Source organism: Oncorhynchus kisutch, linkage group LG10, assembly GCF_002021735.2.
Source record: "Oncorhynchus kisutch isolate 150728-3 linkage group LG10, Okis_V2, whole genome shotgun sequence".
Classification (NCBI taxonomy): Eukaryota; Metazoa; Chordata; class Actinopteri; order Salmoniformes; family Salmonidae; genus Oncorhynchus; species Oncorhynchus kisutch.
Window position 1 is genome coordinate 54310290 of NC_034183.2, and position 20560 is coordinate 54330849.

The 20560-nt window shown below is 42.0% G+C and overlaps 2 protein-coding genes across 2 annotated transcripts; one reads left to right on the forward strand and one right to left on the reverse strand.

Moving 5' to 3' along the window:
- The first annotated feature begins 1313 nt into the window (after positions 1-1313).
- On the forward strand, positions 1314-10965 carry LOC109898435 (meiosis-specific coiled-coil domain-containing protein MEIOC-like). Its single transcript, XM_020493401.2, has 8 exons — positions 1314-1808; positions 2237-2356; positions 2607-2764; positions 4819-4923; positions 5107-6919; positions 7094-7228; positions 8704-8884; positions 9634-10965. The coding sequence occupies exons 1-8, from the start codon at positions 1803-1805 to the stop codon at positions 9804-9806; spliced, it is 2691 nt and encodes an 896-aa protein (XP_020348990.1). The 5' UTR covers positions 1314-1802; the 3' UTR covers positions 9807-10965.
- Positions 10966-11054: 89 nt separating this feature from the next.
- LOC109898436 (coiled-coil domain-containing protein 43) lies at positions 11055-15768 on the reverse strand. The gene is made up of 5 exons (XM_020493404.2): positions 15550-15768; positions 13093-13183; positions 12815-12959; positions 12576-12622; positions 11055-12141 (listed from the first exon to the last, which is right to left on the reverse strand). The coding sequence occupies exons 1-5, from the start codon at positions 15721-15723 to the stop codon at positions 11954-11956; spliced, it is 645 nt and encodes a 214-aa protein (XP_020348993.1). The 5' UTR covers positions 15724-15768; the 3' UTR covers positions 11055-11953.
- Positions 15769-20560: the final 4792 nt, after the last annotated feature.

Consider the following 20560-nt stretch of genomic DNA (forward strand, 5'->3'; position numbering starts at 1 on the left):
AAGACAAATCTCCGTCCCAGTCTCAGGTCTTTTGCAGACTCCATCAGGTTTTCTTCCAGAATGGTCCTGTATTTGGCTCCATCCATCTTCCCATCAATTTTAACCATCTTCCCTGTCCTTGCTGAAGAAAAGCAGGCCCAAACCATGATGCTGCCACCACCATATTTGACAGTGGGGATGGTGTGTTCAGGGTGATGAGCTGTGTTGCTTTTACGCCAAACATAACGTTTTGCATTGTTGCCAAAAAGTTCAATTTTGGTTTCATCTGACCAGAGCACCATCTTCCACATGTTTGGTGTGTCTCCCAGGTGGCTTGTGGCAAACTTTAAACAACACTTTTATGGATATCTTTAAGAAATAGCTTTCTTCTTGCCACTCTTCCATAAAGGCCAGATTTGTGCAATATACGACTGATTGTTGTCCTATGGACAGAGTCTCCCACCTCAGCTGTAGATCTCTGCAGTTCATCCAGAGTGATCATGGGCGTCTTGGCTGCATCTCTGATCAGTCTTCTCCTTGTATGAGCTGAAAGTTTAGAGGGACGGCCAGGTCTTGGTAGATTTGCAGTGGTCTGATACTCCTTCCATTTCAATATTATCGCTTGCACAGTGCTCCTTGGGATGTTTAAAGCTTGGGAAATCTTTTTGTATCCAAATCCGGCTTTAAACTTCTTCACAACAGTATCTCGGACCTGCCTGGTGTGTTCCTTGTTCTTCATGATGCTCTCTGCGCTTTTAACGGACCTCTGAGACTATCACAGTGCAGGTGCATTTATACGGAGACTTGATTACACACAGGTGGATTGTATTTATCATCATTAGTCATTTAGGTCAACATTGGATCATTCAGAGATCCTCACTGAACTTCTGGAGAGAGTTTGCTGCACTGAAAGTAAAGGGGCTGAATAATTTTGCACGCCCAATTTTTCAGTTTTTGATTTGTTAAAAAAGTTTGAAATATCCAATAAATGTCGTTCCACTTCATGATTGTGTCCCACTTGTTGTTGATTCTTCACAAAAAAAATACAGTTTTATATCTTTATGTTTGAAGCCTGAAATGTGGCAAAAGGTCGCAAAGTTCAAGGGGGCCGAATACTTTCGCAAGGCACTGTAGTCCCTCATTGATAGTCAAATAGGATTCCCCCATATTTTAATCTTATGAAAATGATTGGTTGCTATGCCCTTTATGTGTCCAATCCCTATTGGAACCCATTGGGTGAAAAAGCTTCTTATGGACCAATCATCACCTTTGAGACAGTCAGTGATAAAAGAAGAGCATGTTATTCGCGGGGAGTTGTTGTGAAAACTCTTGAGTGAGATGTCCGCTGAAGGTCTTGAGTGAGATGTCCGCTGAAGGTCTTGAGTGAGATGTCCGCTGAAGATCTTGAGTGAGATGTCCGCTGAAGGTCTTGAGTGAGATGTCCGCTGAAGGTCTTGAGTGAGATGTCCGCTGAAGATCTTGAGTGAGATGTCCGCTGAAGGTCTTGAGTGAGATGTCCGCTGAAGGTCTTGAGTGAGATGTCCGCTGAAGATCTTGAGTGAGATGTCCGCTGAAGGTCTTGAGTGAGATGTCCGCTGAAGGTCTTGCTCGTGACGCTACTTTATAAAAGCGAGAAGAGCAACTGGCAAGCTCGAGATCAATACTTCTGTAGCTAGCCGCAGTGTACTAGTGATTTCCCCTGTCATTGTTTAAAGTCCGTTTGATGTAATTCATTTTTTTTATTTTTTAGAAAAGCTAGATTTTTAAATCGTGAACAATTTCACCTGGGGAAATTTCCTACAGAAACGTTTACAAGTGAATTTATGGAGGTAAGCTAGCTAGCTAGCCCAGTTGACTAGCTACATTTAGTTAAATTAGACATAAACCGTGTGACTGAGGGAGACAAGGGACACAAACGCTAACTTAGGACAAAAGTGAAACTGTCTGTTATTACTGTGTCATTCAGAATAGGTTGTCGATTGAACTCATAAAAGTTGTTTGTTTTGGGTGTTTCGGGTTTAGCTAGCTAGACACCTGCTGAGCATCCTTCTTTCTATCTTTGTAACTTAGCTAGTTAACGTTCGCTACTGTTGCTAGCTAACGTACATTTAATTACAATATGACTTGGGCCGAGTTAGCCATGTGCAAAACAATATGTTATTACCCTGCTAGCTGTATATCTAATAATCAAGATAGCTAGTCAATGAAACTGTATTGTTCTGTTGAATGTTTGTATGAATATCTTTGTAATGTTTAGTTTAATAATGCAGTGAAGAATAGAATAAGTGCAAGTTCAAGAGGAGTGAGAATGGCGTTTGATCGATTCCAGAGTGCATCATCAGGTTCAGACTCATTCTTTTCCTCAAATAAGCATCAGGTGAGACATTCAAAAGAAGTGTTTTACTTTTCTAGACTGCAGTTCATTACAATGTACGCTATAGTTGATAAATAATTCAAGTGGTGTGTTTATTAATGGTTTATAATAAGTAGCTAGTGTTTTGTTAGTATTAGGTATGAATTGTCTATTGTAGGCTAAACGGAATCAGAATGCTATCTCTCATCTCTCACCAGTGACTGGCTGATGTTTTCACTAGGGTTCATGAATTTCCTTTTTTATTGTCTCGTAGACCTGTGGAATTGCGGACACCGAAAGGCTATTGCATCCTTACATCCCATTACCCGATTTCTCACTGTCAGAAGAACCTCCCATGTCCTACACACCCTGGTCGGCACAGGATGATCCATACCAACTCATGAATTGCACCCAGAACAATGTTAAAAGCAGGTAACTAAACTAACTATTTCTAATGCAACTCTCAGAATTGTATACTGACCTGGTCCATACTGTGTTTTGTCATACCAGTATTTATCATTGACAGTCTGAAGAATGTATTGGGAAAAGGAAGACCAAGTCTTAATTTATACTGAACAAAAATATAAACGCAGCATGTAAAGTGTTGGTTCCATGTTTCATCAGCTGAAATAAAAGACCACAGAAATTGTCCATATGCACAAAAAGCTTATGTCTCTTAAATTTCGGCCTCAAATGTGTTTATATCCCTTTTAGTGAGCATTTCTCCGTTGCCAGGAGAAACACAATGCCACAGGTGTCTCAAGTTTTGAGGGAGCGTGCAATTAGTGTGCTGACTGCAGGAATGTCCACCCGAGCTGTTGCCAGAGAATTTAATGTTAATTTCTGTACCATACTCTGTCGTTTTAGAGAATTTGGCAGTAACTCCAACTGGCCTCACAACCGCAGACCACGTGTATGGCATTGTGTGGGCAAGTGGTTTGCTGATGTCAATGTTGTGAACAGAGTGCCCCATGGTGGCGGTGGGGTTATGGCAGTGGTGGAAAAAGTACCCAATTGTCATACTTTAGTAAAAGTAAAGATACCTTAATAGAAAATGACTCAAGTAAAAGTGAAAGTCACCCAGTAAAATACTACTTGAGTAAAAGTCTAAAAGTATTTGGAGGTAAGTATACTTAAGTATCAAAAGTAAATGTATTTAAGTATCAAAAGTAGTATGAATCTTTTCTAATTACTTATATTAAGCAAACCAGTAGGCACAATTTTCATGTTTTGTATTTATTTACAGATAGCCAGGAGCGCACTCTAACACTCTGACATCATTTACAAACAAAGTATTTGTGTTTAGTGAGTCCGCCAGATCAGAGGTAGTAGAGATGACCAGGGATGTCCTCTTGATAAGTGTGTGAATTTGACCATGTTCTGTCCTGCTAAGCATTCAAAATGTAACAAGTACTTTTGGGTGTCAGGGAAAATGTATGGAGTTAAAAGTACAACATTTTCTTTAGAAATGTATTGAAGTAAAAGTAAAAGTAGTCAAAAATATTAACATTAAAGTACAAAAAATGGCTTAAGTAGTACTTTAAAGTATTTTTACTTAAGGACTTTACAACACTGCTGTTATGGTATGGGCAGGCATAAGCTACAGACAACAAACACAATTTTATTTTATCAATGGCAATTTGAATGCAAAGAGATACCGTGACTAAATCCTTTTTTGTGCCATTCATTCGAAGCCATCACCTCAGGTTTCAGCGTGATAATGCACGGCTCCATATTGCAAGGATCTGTACACAATTCCAGGAAGTCGAAAATGTCCCAGTTCTTCCATGGCCTGCATACTCACCAGACATGTCACCCATTGAGCATGTTTGGGATTCTCTGGATCGATGTGTATGACAGTGTCTTCCAGTTCCTGCCAATATGCAAAAACTTCGCACAGCCATTGAAGAGTAATGGGACAACATTCCACAGGTCACAAACAACAGAGAATCCCAAACATGCTCAATGGGTGACATGTCTGGTGAGTATGCAGGCCATGGAAGAACTGGGACATTTTCGACTTCCTGGAATTGTGCGAAGGAGATGTGTCGCACTGCATGAAGCAAATGGTGGTCACACCAAATACAGACTGGTTTTCTGATCCACTACCCTACATTTTTTATGGTACAGTATCTGTGACCAACAGATGCATATCTGTATTCCCAGTCATGTGAAATCCATAGATTTAAGGCATTTATTATGAAGGCATTTATTTAAATGGACTGATTTCCTTATATGAACTGTAGCTCAGTAAAATCGTAGAAATTTTTGCATGTTGCATTTTTGTTTATTCTAATTAATTGTACTGAAATCATAGAGGTGATTTGAAGACACAAGGTGTTCATGAACACACTGTCCATTTGACATTCAGTTGAACTTCTAATAACCACTGGACTTTGTCATATACTGTGTGTCCCACTCTATTTGAAATGTAAATGGTCTTCTTTTTCACGTCTTTTGAAATGCTTATGTTTTAAATCTCCGAGGAATCTCCCAGATGGAAATGACTGTGGAAGTGAAGCTGATCTCTATGGGCTGGTGTCAAATATCTTGGAGGAGGCTGATCAAATGGACAGTTACTATACTGAAGAGTAAGTTATTCATTAGGAGGGTATTTTTTGTCTTCAGTGATATGAGCTCATTTCATTGTGTTGGGAGGCAAATTAATGGGAATTGGAAATGGAAACCGCAACGTTTGCCAGTAATGACTTTGAGACTTTCAATTGTGTTTAAAAAACTGTATTTAACCTCTAACTTCTCAACTCTCCTTTTAGGACATTATCCCAACTGAAATCTGTCTGGTCTCCCAAGTCAATGAGCGACGATTGCCAGCAGTACTTCCAGTCTGAGTCCAAAGTGCAGTCCAACTTTCTGCCGAACCATGTTTACCCTGAGTCTTTCAGTAAAGCACAAGGGCAGCCAATGAACAGAGGTTCCGAAGAGTTCTACCAGCGTTTCAACGGCTTTGATACCAGTGACCAGCAGTGGCTTCGCTCTTCCTGCAATGGAGATATGGACACTAGATACTCTCTACAGACCCAAGACCCGCCGAAGCCGCCGGGGCTACCACTGCCCAACGTGGGGAACGCCTACCGTTCAAACACGAGGCCGAGTAAACACGAGTACAACACAGCTGAGAAGGTTGGAGGGTTCTGTGGGTCTGGGAACTCTCTTTCTGACCACATGGATGCCTCTGCACCCTCCTTCTGCCCCCAGAGCAAGATAAACAGCCAGTGCTTTGACCACTACTATGGAGAGTTCCCAGGCCAGATCAGCGCCAAGCCCAGAAGGACCAAGCAGTACACCATGCAAGAGGTCAACAAGCTGGCCAGCAACATCCAGGCCCTGATGGTGGGTGAGCAGGACAACGCATGTGTTAGGGAGCCCCAGAACCGGCAGAGTGTGCAGATGCAGTATGATAACATCATGGCCGAACAGAGGAACCTCTCCAACACCAGGATGCCTGGGCAAAGCACTCAAGCCATGCAGTTTAAGAAGGAACTAGGAGGGGAGTATGGAGCCATGCAGAGGGAGACTGATGGAGGAATGAAGAGCAAACAGCCACTACAGAGAGACTTTGATTCCAAAGACTTATCTGGATTTGGTCCACAACACGTTGAGTATTTCCAACAACCAAAATCATTCTCAGCGTCTTTTAATCCTACAATTTCTCACCAAAACAAGATGGCTGTCCAGAAAGGAAGCAACCCCCTCTCTACGGGCCTGAGTCTGAACCAGTACTCTAACCATTATAGCCAGCAGAACAAACTCAAGCAGCAGCATCAGCAGCCAAGGGGAAACTGTTTTTCCTCTGGGCCGTCCAAGATGCTGTCCCACTCTGTGTCTGAGTTTGTACCTCAGCACTCCCACCAGATGCAGAGGGGACCACCACCGTGCATCCAGGACTACAGTCAGGGGGACGGGCCCAACCTCCACAGCAGCAGGGAAGGCCAGAACCAGGTCGGGATGGGCATGGGCGGACTGAGGAGGGGAGCCAGCGACAGTGACTTTGAGATGCAGCTGGACAAAAGCAGGATGCACATGGCTGGACTGGTGGCTGATGGCTGTTCCACTCAGTGCTTGGATGGGAAGACAAGGCCCCAGACCAGCACTCACATGACAGGAGACGGGGACAAAAAGCAGGGGCTCCTGCAGAACCCTTACCTCGACCTACTCGGCAACATGTATGGCTCTCAGAGATTCGGCGGAGGAAACAGCACAGTCAACGCAGGGAAGAACCCAACCTTTCTGCCTTGCATGTATCAGGCTGTGAATGACCCCAGACAGAACTCCTGCCACATGTCTCTGAACTCTGCCAGCTTCAACTCCAGATCCTCCTTCCCCTACGGCGGTTCCATCTCCCCCATGGACCTGTGTGACCTGCTGCCAGACAGGGAGTTTGCAGCTTTCAACCCTTACCTCAATGACATGATGGGCTCCAGCGGAGAGAACCCCTACCCAGGGATGATGGGAGGCCTCCGCTCCCTGAGGATAATAAGGAACCGGGGAGGACCCATGAGCCAGCTCCACTTCCACCTGGAGGAGTGCTATGAGCAGTGGAGAGTCCTGGAGAAGGAGAGGAAGAAGGTGAGCAATAAAAATGAGTGGTTCATTTAGTGGGAATGTTTTTTGTTTCTTGCGATCATCTTGAAATCCTTATTATTTATCTGATTATGCCGCATTACAATACTTGGTAAGAATGTCTCCCGAACTAGGATTGACTGGTTGGAGTTAAGTGTTTTTTTATATGATGTGTTTTAGACAGAGGACGTCCTTACCATGAGTTATCCTGGAAAGCGGATTTCTGTGGTGACCAGCAGTGCCCTCCCCAAAATCCCACCTAACCCTTCCAGAGTGGACCGTCTCATCGTGGACCAGATCCGAGAACAAGCCACGGTGAGAAATAATAATTCTGATAAATCTAAGCTGGGGGGGGGATTCTAAGCTGACATATGGAATTGTTTTAAGAAGGATCATTTAGCTATTTGATTTAGAATTTGTACCCCTTTATGTATCAAAATATATAGTTTGAAAGATTTGATAAAGTATTTAATTTGGCCTTTACTACTATAGAAACGCATTGAATAACACATTCATACAGGTCATTCGGAAAGTATTCAGATCCATTGACTTTTTCCACATTTTGTTACGTTACAGCCTTATTAAAATTGATTGGGGAAAAATGTCCCTTATCAATCTATACACAATACCCCATAATGACAAAGAGGAAACAGGTTTTTGGAAATGTTTGAAAATGTATTTAAAAAAAATTAAAAGTTGAATACCTTATTTACATAAGTATTCAGACCCTTGTGTCGAGGCACAGATCTGGGGAAGGGTACCAAAATAGAGAGCTCCTTGATGAAAACTTGCTCCAGAGCGCTCAGGACCTCAGACTGGGGCGAAGGTTCACCTTCCAACAGGACAACGACCCTAAGCACACAGCCAAGACAACACAGGAGTGGCTTCGGGAGAAGTCTCTGAATGTGCTTGAGTGGCACAGCCAGAGCCCAGACTTGAACCCGATCGAACATCTCTAGAGAGACCTGAAAATAGCTGTGCAGCAACACTCCCCATCCAACCTGACAGAGTTTGAGTGGATCTGCAGAGAAGAACTCCCCATATACAGGTGTGCCAAGCTTGTAGCATCATACCCAAGAAGACACAAGGCTGTAATCGCTGCCAAAGGTGCTTCAACAAGGACTGAGTAAAGAATAAGGCGTAACAAAATGTGGAAAAAGTTAAGGGGTCTGAATACTTCCCGAATGCACTGTAATTGGCAAAAAAGACCATCAAAAATAAATCATAAGAAACAAGGTTTTGAAGTGTTTGTCCTATATCTAGGAGATATAAGAAGGCCCAGGAAATATATACATTTTTTTTTACACATATTCAACCCTTTTTTTGGGTAGGCACAAAACTACCTTCATATTTCCATCAATTTTTTTAAAAACACTACCAGTTACCTACAGACGAGTCCCATGACACTTGGTGCAGCATTAGTTTCTAGCCCAAACGCAGATGTAGAAGTACTACATCGGCAGATGTGGTGGAAAGAGACTCATCCAATGCAGAAATCTCTAGGTTAAACTGACAGATTTTAATGGGGATTTTTCTTTTATTTATGTTACTTAGATTGACGCACGGTGCGTGAATCGACTCTAGGAGGTTAAATGTCCACTTTGGAATTTTAGGATTAGATGATGGCTAATTCCATGAAAGTTGGCATGAGTGTTGATAGAAGAGTAGATTAAAACCAATACATGAATACCAGTTGCTGTAGGCTAGATGAACACCCATCAAGTTCTGCAAGTGTTTCAAAATACATTGGAAGAAATATTGATGGAATTGATTTTCCTCTTATATCATAGGTGGTGAGCCTTCTGGGTAAAATGGAGCATCTGCGTAGCTTCCCCTTCCATGCCAATATTTGTTCAGCGCTGGACAGACACCTCGAGGCTATATACATTACCCAGGCCAGACGCAATGAGGAATTTGTCAACACTTCAAACCATCAGAGACAGGCCAGCGCACATTTCAGAGAGGACAGAGGTAACTCAACACTAAGTCATTAATGAGCCACAGCTAGTTCTGAACAACTGAATCCCCAAGCATTTGTCTGTGCTTGTCTTCCAATGTTGTTTTAGATTTGTCCTGGAAATATGGCTGCCATTTTTTATTCTGTAGAGACTTTTATATTTTATTTCCTTGAAAGAGCAAATAACAGAGCTTATCTTCTACATTTGCTTTTCCGTGTTATGGATGAGCAGCATTTGTCAGCTCTGATGATGAGGCCTAAAAACCAGTGGTTGAAAAAATACCCAATTGCCATACATGAGTAAAAGTAAAGATACCTTAATAGAAAATGACTCAAGTAAAAGTGAAAGTCACCCAGTAAAATCCTACTTGAGTAAAAGTATAAAAGTATTTGGTTTTAAATATACTTAAGTATCAAGACATCATTTAGGAACAAAGCATGTGTTCGGTGAGTCCTCCAGATCAGAAGCATTAGGGATGACCAGGGATGTTCTCTTGATATGTGTGAATTAGACCATTTTCCTGTCCTGCTAAGCATTCCAAATGTAACAAGTACTTCTGGGTGTCAGGGAAAATGTATGGAGTAAAAAATATACTTTATTTTTATTTTTTAGGAATGTGGTGATGTAAAAGTAGAAGTTGTCAAAAATATAAATAGTAATGTACAGATACCCCCAAAAACTACTAAAGTAGTACTTTAAAGTATTTTTACTGAATTACTTTACGCAACAGCTGCCTTATTTTTTTGCCTGTATTCCTGCTAGATATCCTGCTGCTTGCTACAGCACTGAGGGATCTGTGTTTGACCACAAGGAAGTCCCGCACTGCCCTGTGGTGTGCCCTACAGATGACCCTACCCAAGTCCAACACGGACAAGCTGGATGAGCAGAGCACCTCTGAGGAGACCAGCCCAGGGAGAACACTTATCCAGTTCTGATGCCACTGAGCCACCCTATGGTTCACATGACACTCACGTTCATGCTATAGATGTTGCTGAGAGCAAGACCAGTGAGGAGCATTAGGCCAGGTTAAATTTTGATCACATTAGACAGAATAGAAGGAATTCTTGCATGTAGCCTCAGTTTGAGCAAACAGGAAATGTATTATTTTCTGAGATTATCAGTCTTATTTCAAATTTCTCCTAAAGCAGGTTGTTCAGAACAATGTAATGTGATAACCGGGGGTGCATTTATTTTAAATTGCAGTACAATTCTATTATGCTGTTGAATTGAGAATCCCCATAATCCCTTCAGCCCCAGTAAATCCCTGTTAACAAGCTTCTATTAGGAACATGAGAGAGCAGAGTCTGATCAGATATTTTTTATCTGCGTGGTGGTGATAACTGTAAAATACACAGTATTACATTCAACAGTATTGTCACCTACCTGAGAGCTAGGGTCCTTGCAATCATTACAAGGAAAATGAGTTTAATTTACCTTAGTGGCCACAAATGTTAATACAATTTGTTTGACAGTTGCTCTTGGGGTAGGGTAATTCATAATATGAAATGTGTTGAGGCATAATTTATCTTCAAAAATAACAATATTTTGTGATTAGGGTCATCGAAAATAATGGGAATCTTAGAAAGCCCGAATATAATTTAAAGATACTATTTATAATTATTAAAACATGGCATTCATTTGAATGTTTTCCTGATTTTTTTACTTATTTATTCGAATGTGATTTGACATTCAGTTCTCTAATATGCTTCTTAACAACCAATAATTGTGGATAAGTGATCATTGCCTCCTAAATTGAGTAGATATGGCAATGGGATCCAATTTTCTGTCATATTCCATGTTAACATACCAATCAATCGTCAACTTGAAGCCTTGTGCTTCCTCAGTTTACCTGAAATGCAACATAATCTAGTCAGTGTATTGTAACCTACCTACTCAGTAGGTTAGGAATTTGGACTGCTCATGCATTGATGTTAATTAACTCTTATGTTATTCTTATTTTGAATTTAGTTCTCTGAATGTTAATCACGCTGCTTTACAGCTCATTTCAAAAACATAAAAACATCAGACTGAAGTTTGATGGACACATACTATCAACGACATAATACACACTCGTAAGACAGGTGGCAAACGTGTTCAAACCCCTGTATTTTTAATGTTCCTGTTTGAAATTGTATGTTTCACAATAATTGTTTCTGTTTTATTAATTCAAAGAACAATAAAGCTCTTTATAATGGCATTTATTTATTCAAAAAACATGTTACAAATGAACCCCATTGCCATTCTGCAAACATTGTATATGATATAAACGAGGTATACAGTATCAACCTCAATTGTTCTGATTCTCATACAAGAGAGTGCATAGACAGTACATGAAGACCGGGGTGCCAAACTGAATGTATTTAATATGACAATGATTTGAGTGTGAGCCCGTCTCCAAAGAGGAAAAGCATTTGCAACACATTGGCACATACTAGCAGTGCCTCAATCTGAGTGAGTTAAGATCCCATAGGGCACTTCCCCTTCCTTTTACTACAATATCCCCTATAGTAATTGCAGAACATTTGAATGCCATTTAAAAACATTTATCTTGGAAAATGATTACTTAAGCTGGACAAACATTTTTAGAGTGAAGGCTTGCATGCTACATCTATTGAATGACAATTCATTTTCCGGCAGTCTCCCCATTAGTAGAGGCATATTGAAAAGGAGGCAGGGACAGCAATGATACCGAAACATCGGCCTCTTTAGATTCAACATGGTAGGATGACAGATACAGGCAAGAGCTTGTGCAGGTTGATCATAGCAAGTAGAGATAGACTATTAAAGTTGGCTTTTCATAGAGTCACTGATTTACTTGATTAATCACAGTTGAGGAGAAAGAACACACCGTAGATAGATAGACCGCTTCCCAGCTTTAGATAAAGCTTGATGATTGAAATCTATAGAAAACTAAAATGGTAATTGGTTAAAACAATTAATGTCCAGACAAGTTGTTACAACGTCATGTTACAATCGTACGGGTGGTAATAAGGGATAGGTAAAAATAGATGTTGAGTTCAGTTTTTTTGTCCAGTAACAAAGCATTTCATGTGACAATGTCCCAAAGCGTCATTTGTTTTTCTCATCTTTTGCGTTCCCCTTTCTGTGTGCGTTTCTTCTCCTTGTCCTTCCTGTCTTGCCTCGCTAGTTTATCCTTCTCGCGCTGCATCTTGTCCGTCTCTTTCTTCTTATGGGAATCTTCCTTAGCCTGGTCCCTCTGCTGCTTCTTCCTGCTTAGAACCTCCTCCACGTTGGTGTTCTTAAACAGGGCTGAGGAGACCAGTAAAGGAGTTTCACAGCAAAACCAGCGCCCCTATTCATAAAACGTATCATAGGAGGAGTGCTGATCTAGGATCAGGTTTCCCCTATACATTTAATCAAGATTTAACAGGCAACACCGATCCGGGATCAGCACTCTTATTCCGAGGCGCTTTACAAATACAGACCAAAATGTACTATTACCTGGGTTAAGAAGCTGTGACGGTGCCATAAGTGGTCTTTAAAAATATAGTACTGGTTAAATGTTACTTAATGCAGTGAACAATACATTTGCATTCCATTTTAGTCATTTAGCAGACACTTATCCAGAGACAGTTAGTGCATTCATCTTAAGATAGCCAGGTGGGACAACCACATATCACAGTAAGTACATTTTTCCTCAATAGGAGTTATCGGAGGAGCAATAAGAGGCATAGACAGGATACATTTATCACCACTCGGGGGGAAAGCCTGCTCCTCCTCTTCAGCTTCAGTGTTGATGTCAAGGAAACTTGAAAAATAGTGCTCCTCACTGCAGTCACATAAAAATGAACATTTTGGGAGTGATTGCATTATACATTACAGAAATGAACACTTAAGACCTTTAGAGCTGTATAGGTTTAACAAGGGGCAAAGCATAACTGTAGGGGTACACAATAGTTTAAATATATTGAGCCAAGGATATTCCTCATCATCGGTGATATTGGCATATTGAGCCAGGACTGCTTCTTTAGCTTCTTTCCTCTTCCTGGACTCCTGAGATACTTCCTTCTGTTTCACCACAATCTGTGCCTGCTTCTCTATCAGATTGGCAATGGCCAGTACCTCAGCTAAAGACAGAGAGAGAGGAAATTCAACACATAATTCATACAACGGCTGCTCCGGCTATTAGCTCATGTCTGAAAGTACAGCTAGAACAATGTTCTGTCTTTTAAGTTTCTAGCTTTTGATTTATGTTCATACCATCCTCCTTGTTTTTGGTTGCCGACCGGGCACAGCTCTCAGCCCACTGACTAATGATCTCTTTGCAGACATCTTCAAGTTTCTCATCCTCCTGTGCATGGAAGACAGTGTATGGAGTATGGAGATGCATTTAGTTAGTGAATTTGAACATCACTACCTTGAGACAAGTATGGTTAGATGCAGCCCAATACGGCAACTTTAGTATGGACGAGTGGGTGTGTTGAAAGGAGTGGGTGTATGGAAAGTGAATCATTTAATTGGGCAGATGTTGCCACTCAAGACCATTTTGCGTTGCTGATTGGGCTGCACGACGAGTCAATAAGCCGGTGACCACTGTACAGGTGTTGTATCGACCAGCCTGCCGACCTAAAGTGCTTCCGACAGGGCAGCTGTATCACGGTTGTGTGAACAGTGGTAGCTAACATGAGCATTCCCTCCACTGATTTTATTTCAAGTAGAATAGCAGCCTATACAAGAAAATGTTTAGGTCCATTATAATTTATACATCATTTCTAGTTTTAGACATTCAAGAGTGGCCAGGAGTGTTTAACCCAAAGTAAATAAAAAAATTTTTACTCCAACCGGGCTAGATTGAATGGGCTCCCGGGCCAAATTGGAACAAATTGTCTAACCCAGTGGTTCCCAAACTATGGGGGGCGCGAGGGGTCGGCAGTCTGGCGTTCAACATACTCTTGAAAGTTGTAATAGTAGATTGTACAAGGTGCAATTTTGAAATTGGATAGTGCATCATCCGTTTTCCTCATCATGTCAGTCATTACATACATTAGAGAACTATTTAGAACTTGTCAGAAATGTCCAGATCAACTAGCCCAGTGGTTCTCAAACGTTTTATAGTCCCGTACCCCTTCAAACATTCAACTTCCAGCTGCGTACCCCCTCTAGCACCAGGGTCAGCGCACTCTCAAATGTTTTTTTGCCATCATTGTAAGCCGGCCCACACCCACACACACAATAATGAGGGTGAGTTTGCCACAACCCGGCTAGTGGGAAGTGACAAAAGAGCTCTTATAGGACCCATTATCAGCTACCACCAATCCTGTGTTCCAATAGCACATTGTGTTAGCTAATCCAAGTTGATCATTTTAAAATAGAAACCCTTTTGCAATTATGTTAGCACAGCTGAAAACTGTTCTGATTAAAGAAGCAATAAAAGTGGCCTTCTTTAGACTAGTTGAGTATCTGGAGCATCAGCATTTGTGGGTTCGATTACAGGCTCAAAATGGCCAGAAACAAAGAACTTTCTTCTGAAACTCGTCAGTCTATTCTTGTTCTGAGAAATTAAGGCTATTCCATACAAGAAATTGCCAAGAAACTGAAGATCTCGTATAACGCTGTGTATTACTCCCTTCACAGAACAACGCAAACTGGCCCTAACCAGAATAGAAAGAGGAGTGGGAGGCCCCGGTGCACAACTGAAAAAGAGTACATTAGTGTCTATTTACGCCTCACAAGTCCTCAACTGGCAGCTTCATTAAATAGTCCCCGCAAAATGCCAGTCTCAACGTCAGTGAAGACGCGACTCCAGGATGCTGGCCTTCTAGGCAGAGTTCCTCTGTCCAGTGTCTGTGTTCTTTTGCCCATCTCAAACCTTATTTTTATTAGCCAGTCTGAGGTATGGCTTTTTCTTTACAACTCTGCCTATAAGGCCAGCAACCCGGAGTCACCTCTTCACTGTTGACGTTGAGACTGTTGATGTTGAGACATTTCTCAAACATTCAACCTTCCATATTCTCTCTCAACAAGGAGGGGTGAACAGTTGTGTCATGAACAGTGCTTGTGCCCATAGACATAGATGTGGCGCTCATTGTTCCCCAATGCTGAAAGAGGGCCACTACTTCTTTCGACACTCCCACAGGCCATATTGAGCTGCAGTGAACCCCTTCTCATTTGAGAACAAATGGGAAGGACCCGGTGTCAATGAATCATCAGTTAGAATAAATGTTCTATCTCAGATGTTGCCAACTTTTGGAGCAGCCTACTGAGCATGTAGGCTTTCTCCAACCCTGATCTAACAAACTTGATTCAACTGAACCTGACGAGCAGCTGATTAGTGAAAACAACTAAATCCTGCAAACGGGTCGGTACCTAGTAGCTCTCGAGGCTTGGCCACCCTGCTGTATGTCATGAACCATCTGTTTGTCTGGAGAGTTCCACCGAAGTCTCAACAACGGGCTAACCGGCTAATAATAGAAAGGGTGTGGATAACTTCAGGTTTGATTCGCCTAACCCCCCCCCCCCATCTCCAAATATGGCTAATGGTAGATTGGCACATGTCTCTAACGTTGTTACCAGTTAGTTATATGGGAACAGATCGATTGTAGTCACTCAGTTGTTAGTTAGCGTAGTTAACACTCACTTGTAACCATTGAGCACGTTAGCCAGCTATTGACTAACTTAGCGCGGAGCAAGCATGGCATGTCTGCCCGCTATATTTACCAAAAACGCAGATAGAATTCCTAGCAGTGCGTCCTCCTTCTCTTCGTCACTCTCCTCCTCTTGAAGTATTCCTAAAATATAAGCTCCATACACCTCCTGGTCCACTTCTAAGGAGTCTAGTCGATCATCCAGCCACTTCTCAAACTCCCCGGCATCTGCCATGGACGCCGCCATCTTGGCCGTTCGGGGTCTTCCACATCCACACCCTACAACTCTCCGCGTGTATCGCCTGCTAGATACAACTTTAGCAGAATATGGTTGCTGCCTGGTACATTGTTTTAGCGATTGCCAGTAAATAATTAATAAATTACATTATTGCATTTAGGGAGGGGTAATTAATCAACTACATAATCAATTTGAAATGTTATTCATTCGTTCGTAGACGTTAGAATTCTTTAAACATCTTTATGTGAGATTATGTGACCACTTGATACATTTAAATTATATCCGTGAATCAATCGGACGTAGTCAACACAGCCCTATAATAAAATGTTTATGAGATTGTATCATGGTATTCTATGAGATTCGAGAGCCCCCCGCCCTGACTCAGGTGACGTGAAACATGTGATTCTCTACTTTTCACCACTGGGTGGGAGTATAGGACATAGTCTGACTTTTTAGTCAAGTATATAAAAAAGGTTATATTTTCAAAAAAAGAATCTCTTATCTCACATGCTTGACCATCTCACATGCTTGACCATCACCTGGATATGCTGAACGATTGTTGTGCATTTAAATGTATGGACAATGTTTCCTGATCACTAGTTTCTGCTCCCAGTCACACTAACTAGTACTGTTCTCTGTTGATACTGGGACAAGTAACGCCTCCCAGCTGTAAATACTGTACATTAAGGAGGGTTTCCTAGGGGATCAAATTCAAAAGTAACAGTCAGTATCTGGTGTGGCCACCAGCTGCATTGAGTACTGCCATGTATGTGGCTCAGTTCATAAGAGCATGGCATTAGTGACACTAAAATACATTGACTGTTGCCACTTTGGATTAAAGCATTTGCTATATAAATATATATAATACTAATTTGAGGGGAGCTTATATTTGTCCTGTTACACACAGTCTGTAATGGAAATGTGTTTTTTGCATATCCCAACTCTCCCTGAGATACCCGCAGGGAGTGGGGTCACAGCCAGGGTCACCATTGTACATCACCTCTGGAGCAATTAGGGTTAAGTGTGAGCTAGAAACACAAGCATTTTGCTGCACCTGGGGGGTCAAAATCAAAAGTAACAGTCAGTATCTGGTGTGGCCACCAGCTGCATTGAGTACTGCAGTGCAGCTCCTCCTCATGGACTGCACCAGATTTGCCAGTTCTTGCTGTGAGGTGTTACCTCACTCTTCCACCTAGGCACCTCCAAGTTCCCGGACATTTCTGGGGGGAATGGCCCTAGCCCTCACCCTCCGATCCAACAGGTCCCAGACGTGCTCAATGGGATTGAGATCCGGACTCTTCGCTGGCCATGGCAGAACACTGACATTCCTGTTTTGCAGGAAATCACACACAGAACCAGCAGTATGGCTGGTGGCATTGTCATGGTGGAGGGTCAGGTCAGGATCAGCCTGCAGGAAGAGTACCACATGTGGGAGGATGATGTCTTCCTTATAACGCACAGCGTTGAGATTGCCTGCAATGACAACAAGCTCAGTCCAATGATGCTGTGACACATCGCCCCAGACCATGATGGACCCTCCACCTCCATATCGATCCCTCTCCAGAGTACAGGCTTCGGTGTAATGCTCATTTCTTAGACGATAAACGTGAATCCGACCATCACCCCTGGTGAGACAAAACCACGACTCGTCAGTGAAGAGCCCTTTTTGCCAGTCCGGTCTGGTCCAGCGACGGTGGGTTTGTGCCCATAGGCAACGTTGTTGCCGGTAATGTCTGGTGAGGACCTTCCTTACAACAGGCCTACAAGCCCTCAGTCCAGCCTCTCTCATGCCTATTGCGGACAGTCTGAGCACTGATGGAGGGATTGTGCGTTCCTGGTGTAACCCGGGCAGTTGTTGTTGCCATACTGTACCTTTCCCGCAGGTGTGATGTTCAGATGTACAGATCCTGTGCAGGTGTTGTTACACGTGGTCTGCCACTGCGAGGACAATCAGCTGTCCGTCTTGTCTCCCTGTAGCTCTGTCTTAGGCGTCTCACAGTACGGACATTGCAATCTATTGCCCTGTCCACATCTGCAGTCCTCATGCCTTCTTGCAGCATGCCTAAGGCACGTTCACGCAGATGAGCAGGGACCCTGGGCATCTTTCTGTTGCGTTTTTCAGAGTGAGTAGAAAGGCCTCTTTAGTGTCCTAAGTTTTCATAACTGTGACCTTAATTGCCTACCGTCTAAAAACGACCGTTCCACAGGTGCGTGTTCATTAATTGTTCATGGTTCATTGAACAAGCATGGGAAACAGTGTTTAAACCCTTTACAATGAAAATCTGTCAAGTGATTTGGATTTTTACGAATGATCTTTGACAGGGTCCTGAAAAAGGGACGTTTCTTTTTTTGCTGAGTTTACACTTATGGTTGTTTGTGTGCTATAACTGAAGACAAGGTCAAGAGAGATTGAGACGCTATGGAACCGTGTGTATGTTTGAGAGAGAAGGAGACATGACAACGTGGCTGGCATGACAACAGACTGGCACTGTCTCAGTCTCATCTGAGCCAGAGAGGCCCAGAGTCGGCCCATGCCGCTCTCCACAGTTCCACGTAGCTTAAGGACGGCTGTCCTATTTTTATCGAGGGGTTGTGGATTGATGCGAAGTGACGAGGGCCGCGAGCGGCTGAGTGGGTGGGCATCCACATGCTTGGCTCCACAGGCAACCTCCCTCCACAGAGACCCCACTCACGCACGAACACCGACATGCATGCACACGGAGGCAAGCACACACACACATACGCACTCATGCGAGCACACACTCTCCTATCCTCACCCCCTCCCCCACCCCCCAATGCCACCGGCCTAAAAAAGCCCTATTGTCACTATTTGCAATGTCCTCCCTGTCAACATCTTCTCTGCTCCAGTGTCAATGTGACATCACAATCCAGCCCCTACGACAGTATTTATCATTTTGGTACTATTTTCTTAAGTATGTGTTGAATTTGATAAACTATTAGAACAATACACCAATCTGGTAACACTTGATACGCAACCAGTCTTACATTCAAAACCTTTCATTGTGCGTTCATTTTGTTTGGAGACGTCTTTCCCCACACAGCCATTGATCCAAAATAGAAGTTTACTGCGAAATATAATGAGTACTTCATCAAAACACAATTTAGTTATCTTAACAACCAGTTAATCCAATAGGAATTTTTGAAAATTGTTATTTGAATGTAGTATGCTACAGTACTGTAAATTACAGTACATTACTCTGTTTTCACATTAGGCAATACACTTGCGCCGCCGATTAAAATTGACTGAACATCAAATTTCCATCATTTCTATCCCACATGTGATCAACAGTGTGATCATTAAAGACATATTTCACAATGTAACAAATGAAATAAACAACAGAAACATCGTGTTTAGCAGGCACTAGTTTGCATGAGCACTTGGGCCATAGGTTCTCATCGAAATTGCAGTAATTATCCTCATTGTTTATGCACCTGGGGAAAAGCATTTTGGTATGGCGAATCCAAGACTGACATAGGTCTGGATTGATGTTATTGCATGCCTCACCGATGCCCTGAAGGAGGGTGGCACGTTTATGAGGATAGCAATCGTACATCTTCCACCTGTATTGTAATCGTGTATTGTATATTACTGTATTGTGGTGGTCCTGTATGTGGCTCAGTTCATAAGAGCATGGCATTAGTGACACTAGAGTTGTGGGTTCAATTCCTGCTGTGGTCACATACCAAAATAGGTTGACTGTTGCCACTTTGGATTAAAGCATTTGCTATATACATATAATAATAATTTGAGGGGAGCTTATATTTGTCCTGTTACACACAATCTCTAATGGAAATGTGTTTTTTGCATATCCCAACTCCCCCTGAGATACCCGCAGGGATTGGGGTCACAGCCAGGGTCACCATTGTACATCACCTCTGGAGCAATTAGGGTTAAGTGTGAGCTAGAAACACAAGCATTTCGCTGCACCTAGTGTAACATGCTAAAATGTGTACGCGACCAATACACTTTGATTGAATAAATCAATTCAGATTTTTTTTCCAAATTTACTGTGATGTAAAATGATTAGTCATCATCATGGTAGTACATTCGAGTATATATTATACTATTTATGTTTCTACTTTAGAGACATACATTTTTATTATCTATTGTTGTTCTCTAAATCTGTAGCAGACAAACCAGTACACATGTCAAATCAATAGGTTTACCAAACATTTAAGTGATCAGTCCCCCCCCTTATTTCCTGCAATTCTAATCATTTTGTCATGGGGTGCAGATGACATTTTACAGTTTTAAAGCCATTTGTCTTGCAATTCTATACATTTTGCCATGTCTAATATTTTGTAGTGACTCGAACATTACAACAAAATCTATGGGCTCTAAAACATAGCTAAAAACCATTAGTGGACATGGACTAGTTAATATGGACATTTATGACAAGTTAAAGATAGCTCTTTAAGCTATGCAATGACTGACATGACAAGAGGAAAATGGATGATGCGCGACCCAATTTCGAAATTGCACCTTGTACATTCTACCATTACAACTTTCAGGAGTAAGTTGAGTTCCTTTAAAAACAGAAGGGAAAATAGCACTATGAAGCGCAGAGCCAGAGCTCTGACGTCACATATAGCATGTTACTGTACAGCCACTGCTTTCCAATTTAGGCGCTTATCAGTGTCCAAATCGGCTATTTTGAACCTGGATACAGGTAAAGTATGAAGAGCCACATAGTAGCAAACGTATTTGAACAAAAAAGAAGAGAATCATATCAAAAGTAATGGAAGGCGTTGCATTGTGAAAGGCACTTACTTTATATGAACATGTATAGCATTGTGAAACATGTACAGTTGAAGTCGGAAGTTT

Excerpts from the sequence above, each read along its gene's own strand:
- LOC109898436 (XM_020493404.2), bottom strand. The coding sequence starts at position 15,723 with ATGGCGGCGTCCATGGCAGATGCCGGGGAGTTTGAGAAGTGGCTGGAT. Across the intron at positions 13,184-15,549 it reads GAATTCTATCTGCGTTTTTG|GAGGATGAGAAACTTGAAGA; the intron begins GTAAATATAGCG and ends TTCCATGCACAG. Across the intron at positions 12,142-12,575 it reads CCCCCCGAGTGGTGATAAAT|CCCTGTTTAAGAACACCAAC; the intron begins GTATCCTGTCTA and ends TGGTCTCCTCAG.
- LOC109898435 (XM_020493401.2), top strand. Across the intron at positions 4,924-5,106 it reads GACAGTTACTATACTGAAGA|GACATTATCCCAACTGAAAT; the intron begins GTAAGTTATTCA and ends CTCTCCTTTTAG. Across the intron at positions 8,885-9,633 it reads ACATTTCAGAGAGGACAGAG|ATATCCTGCTGCTTGCTACA; the intron begins GTAACTCAACAC and ends TATTCCTGCTAG.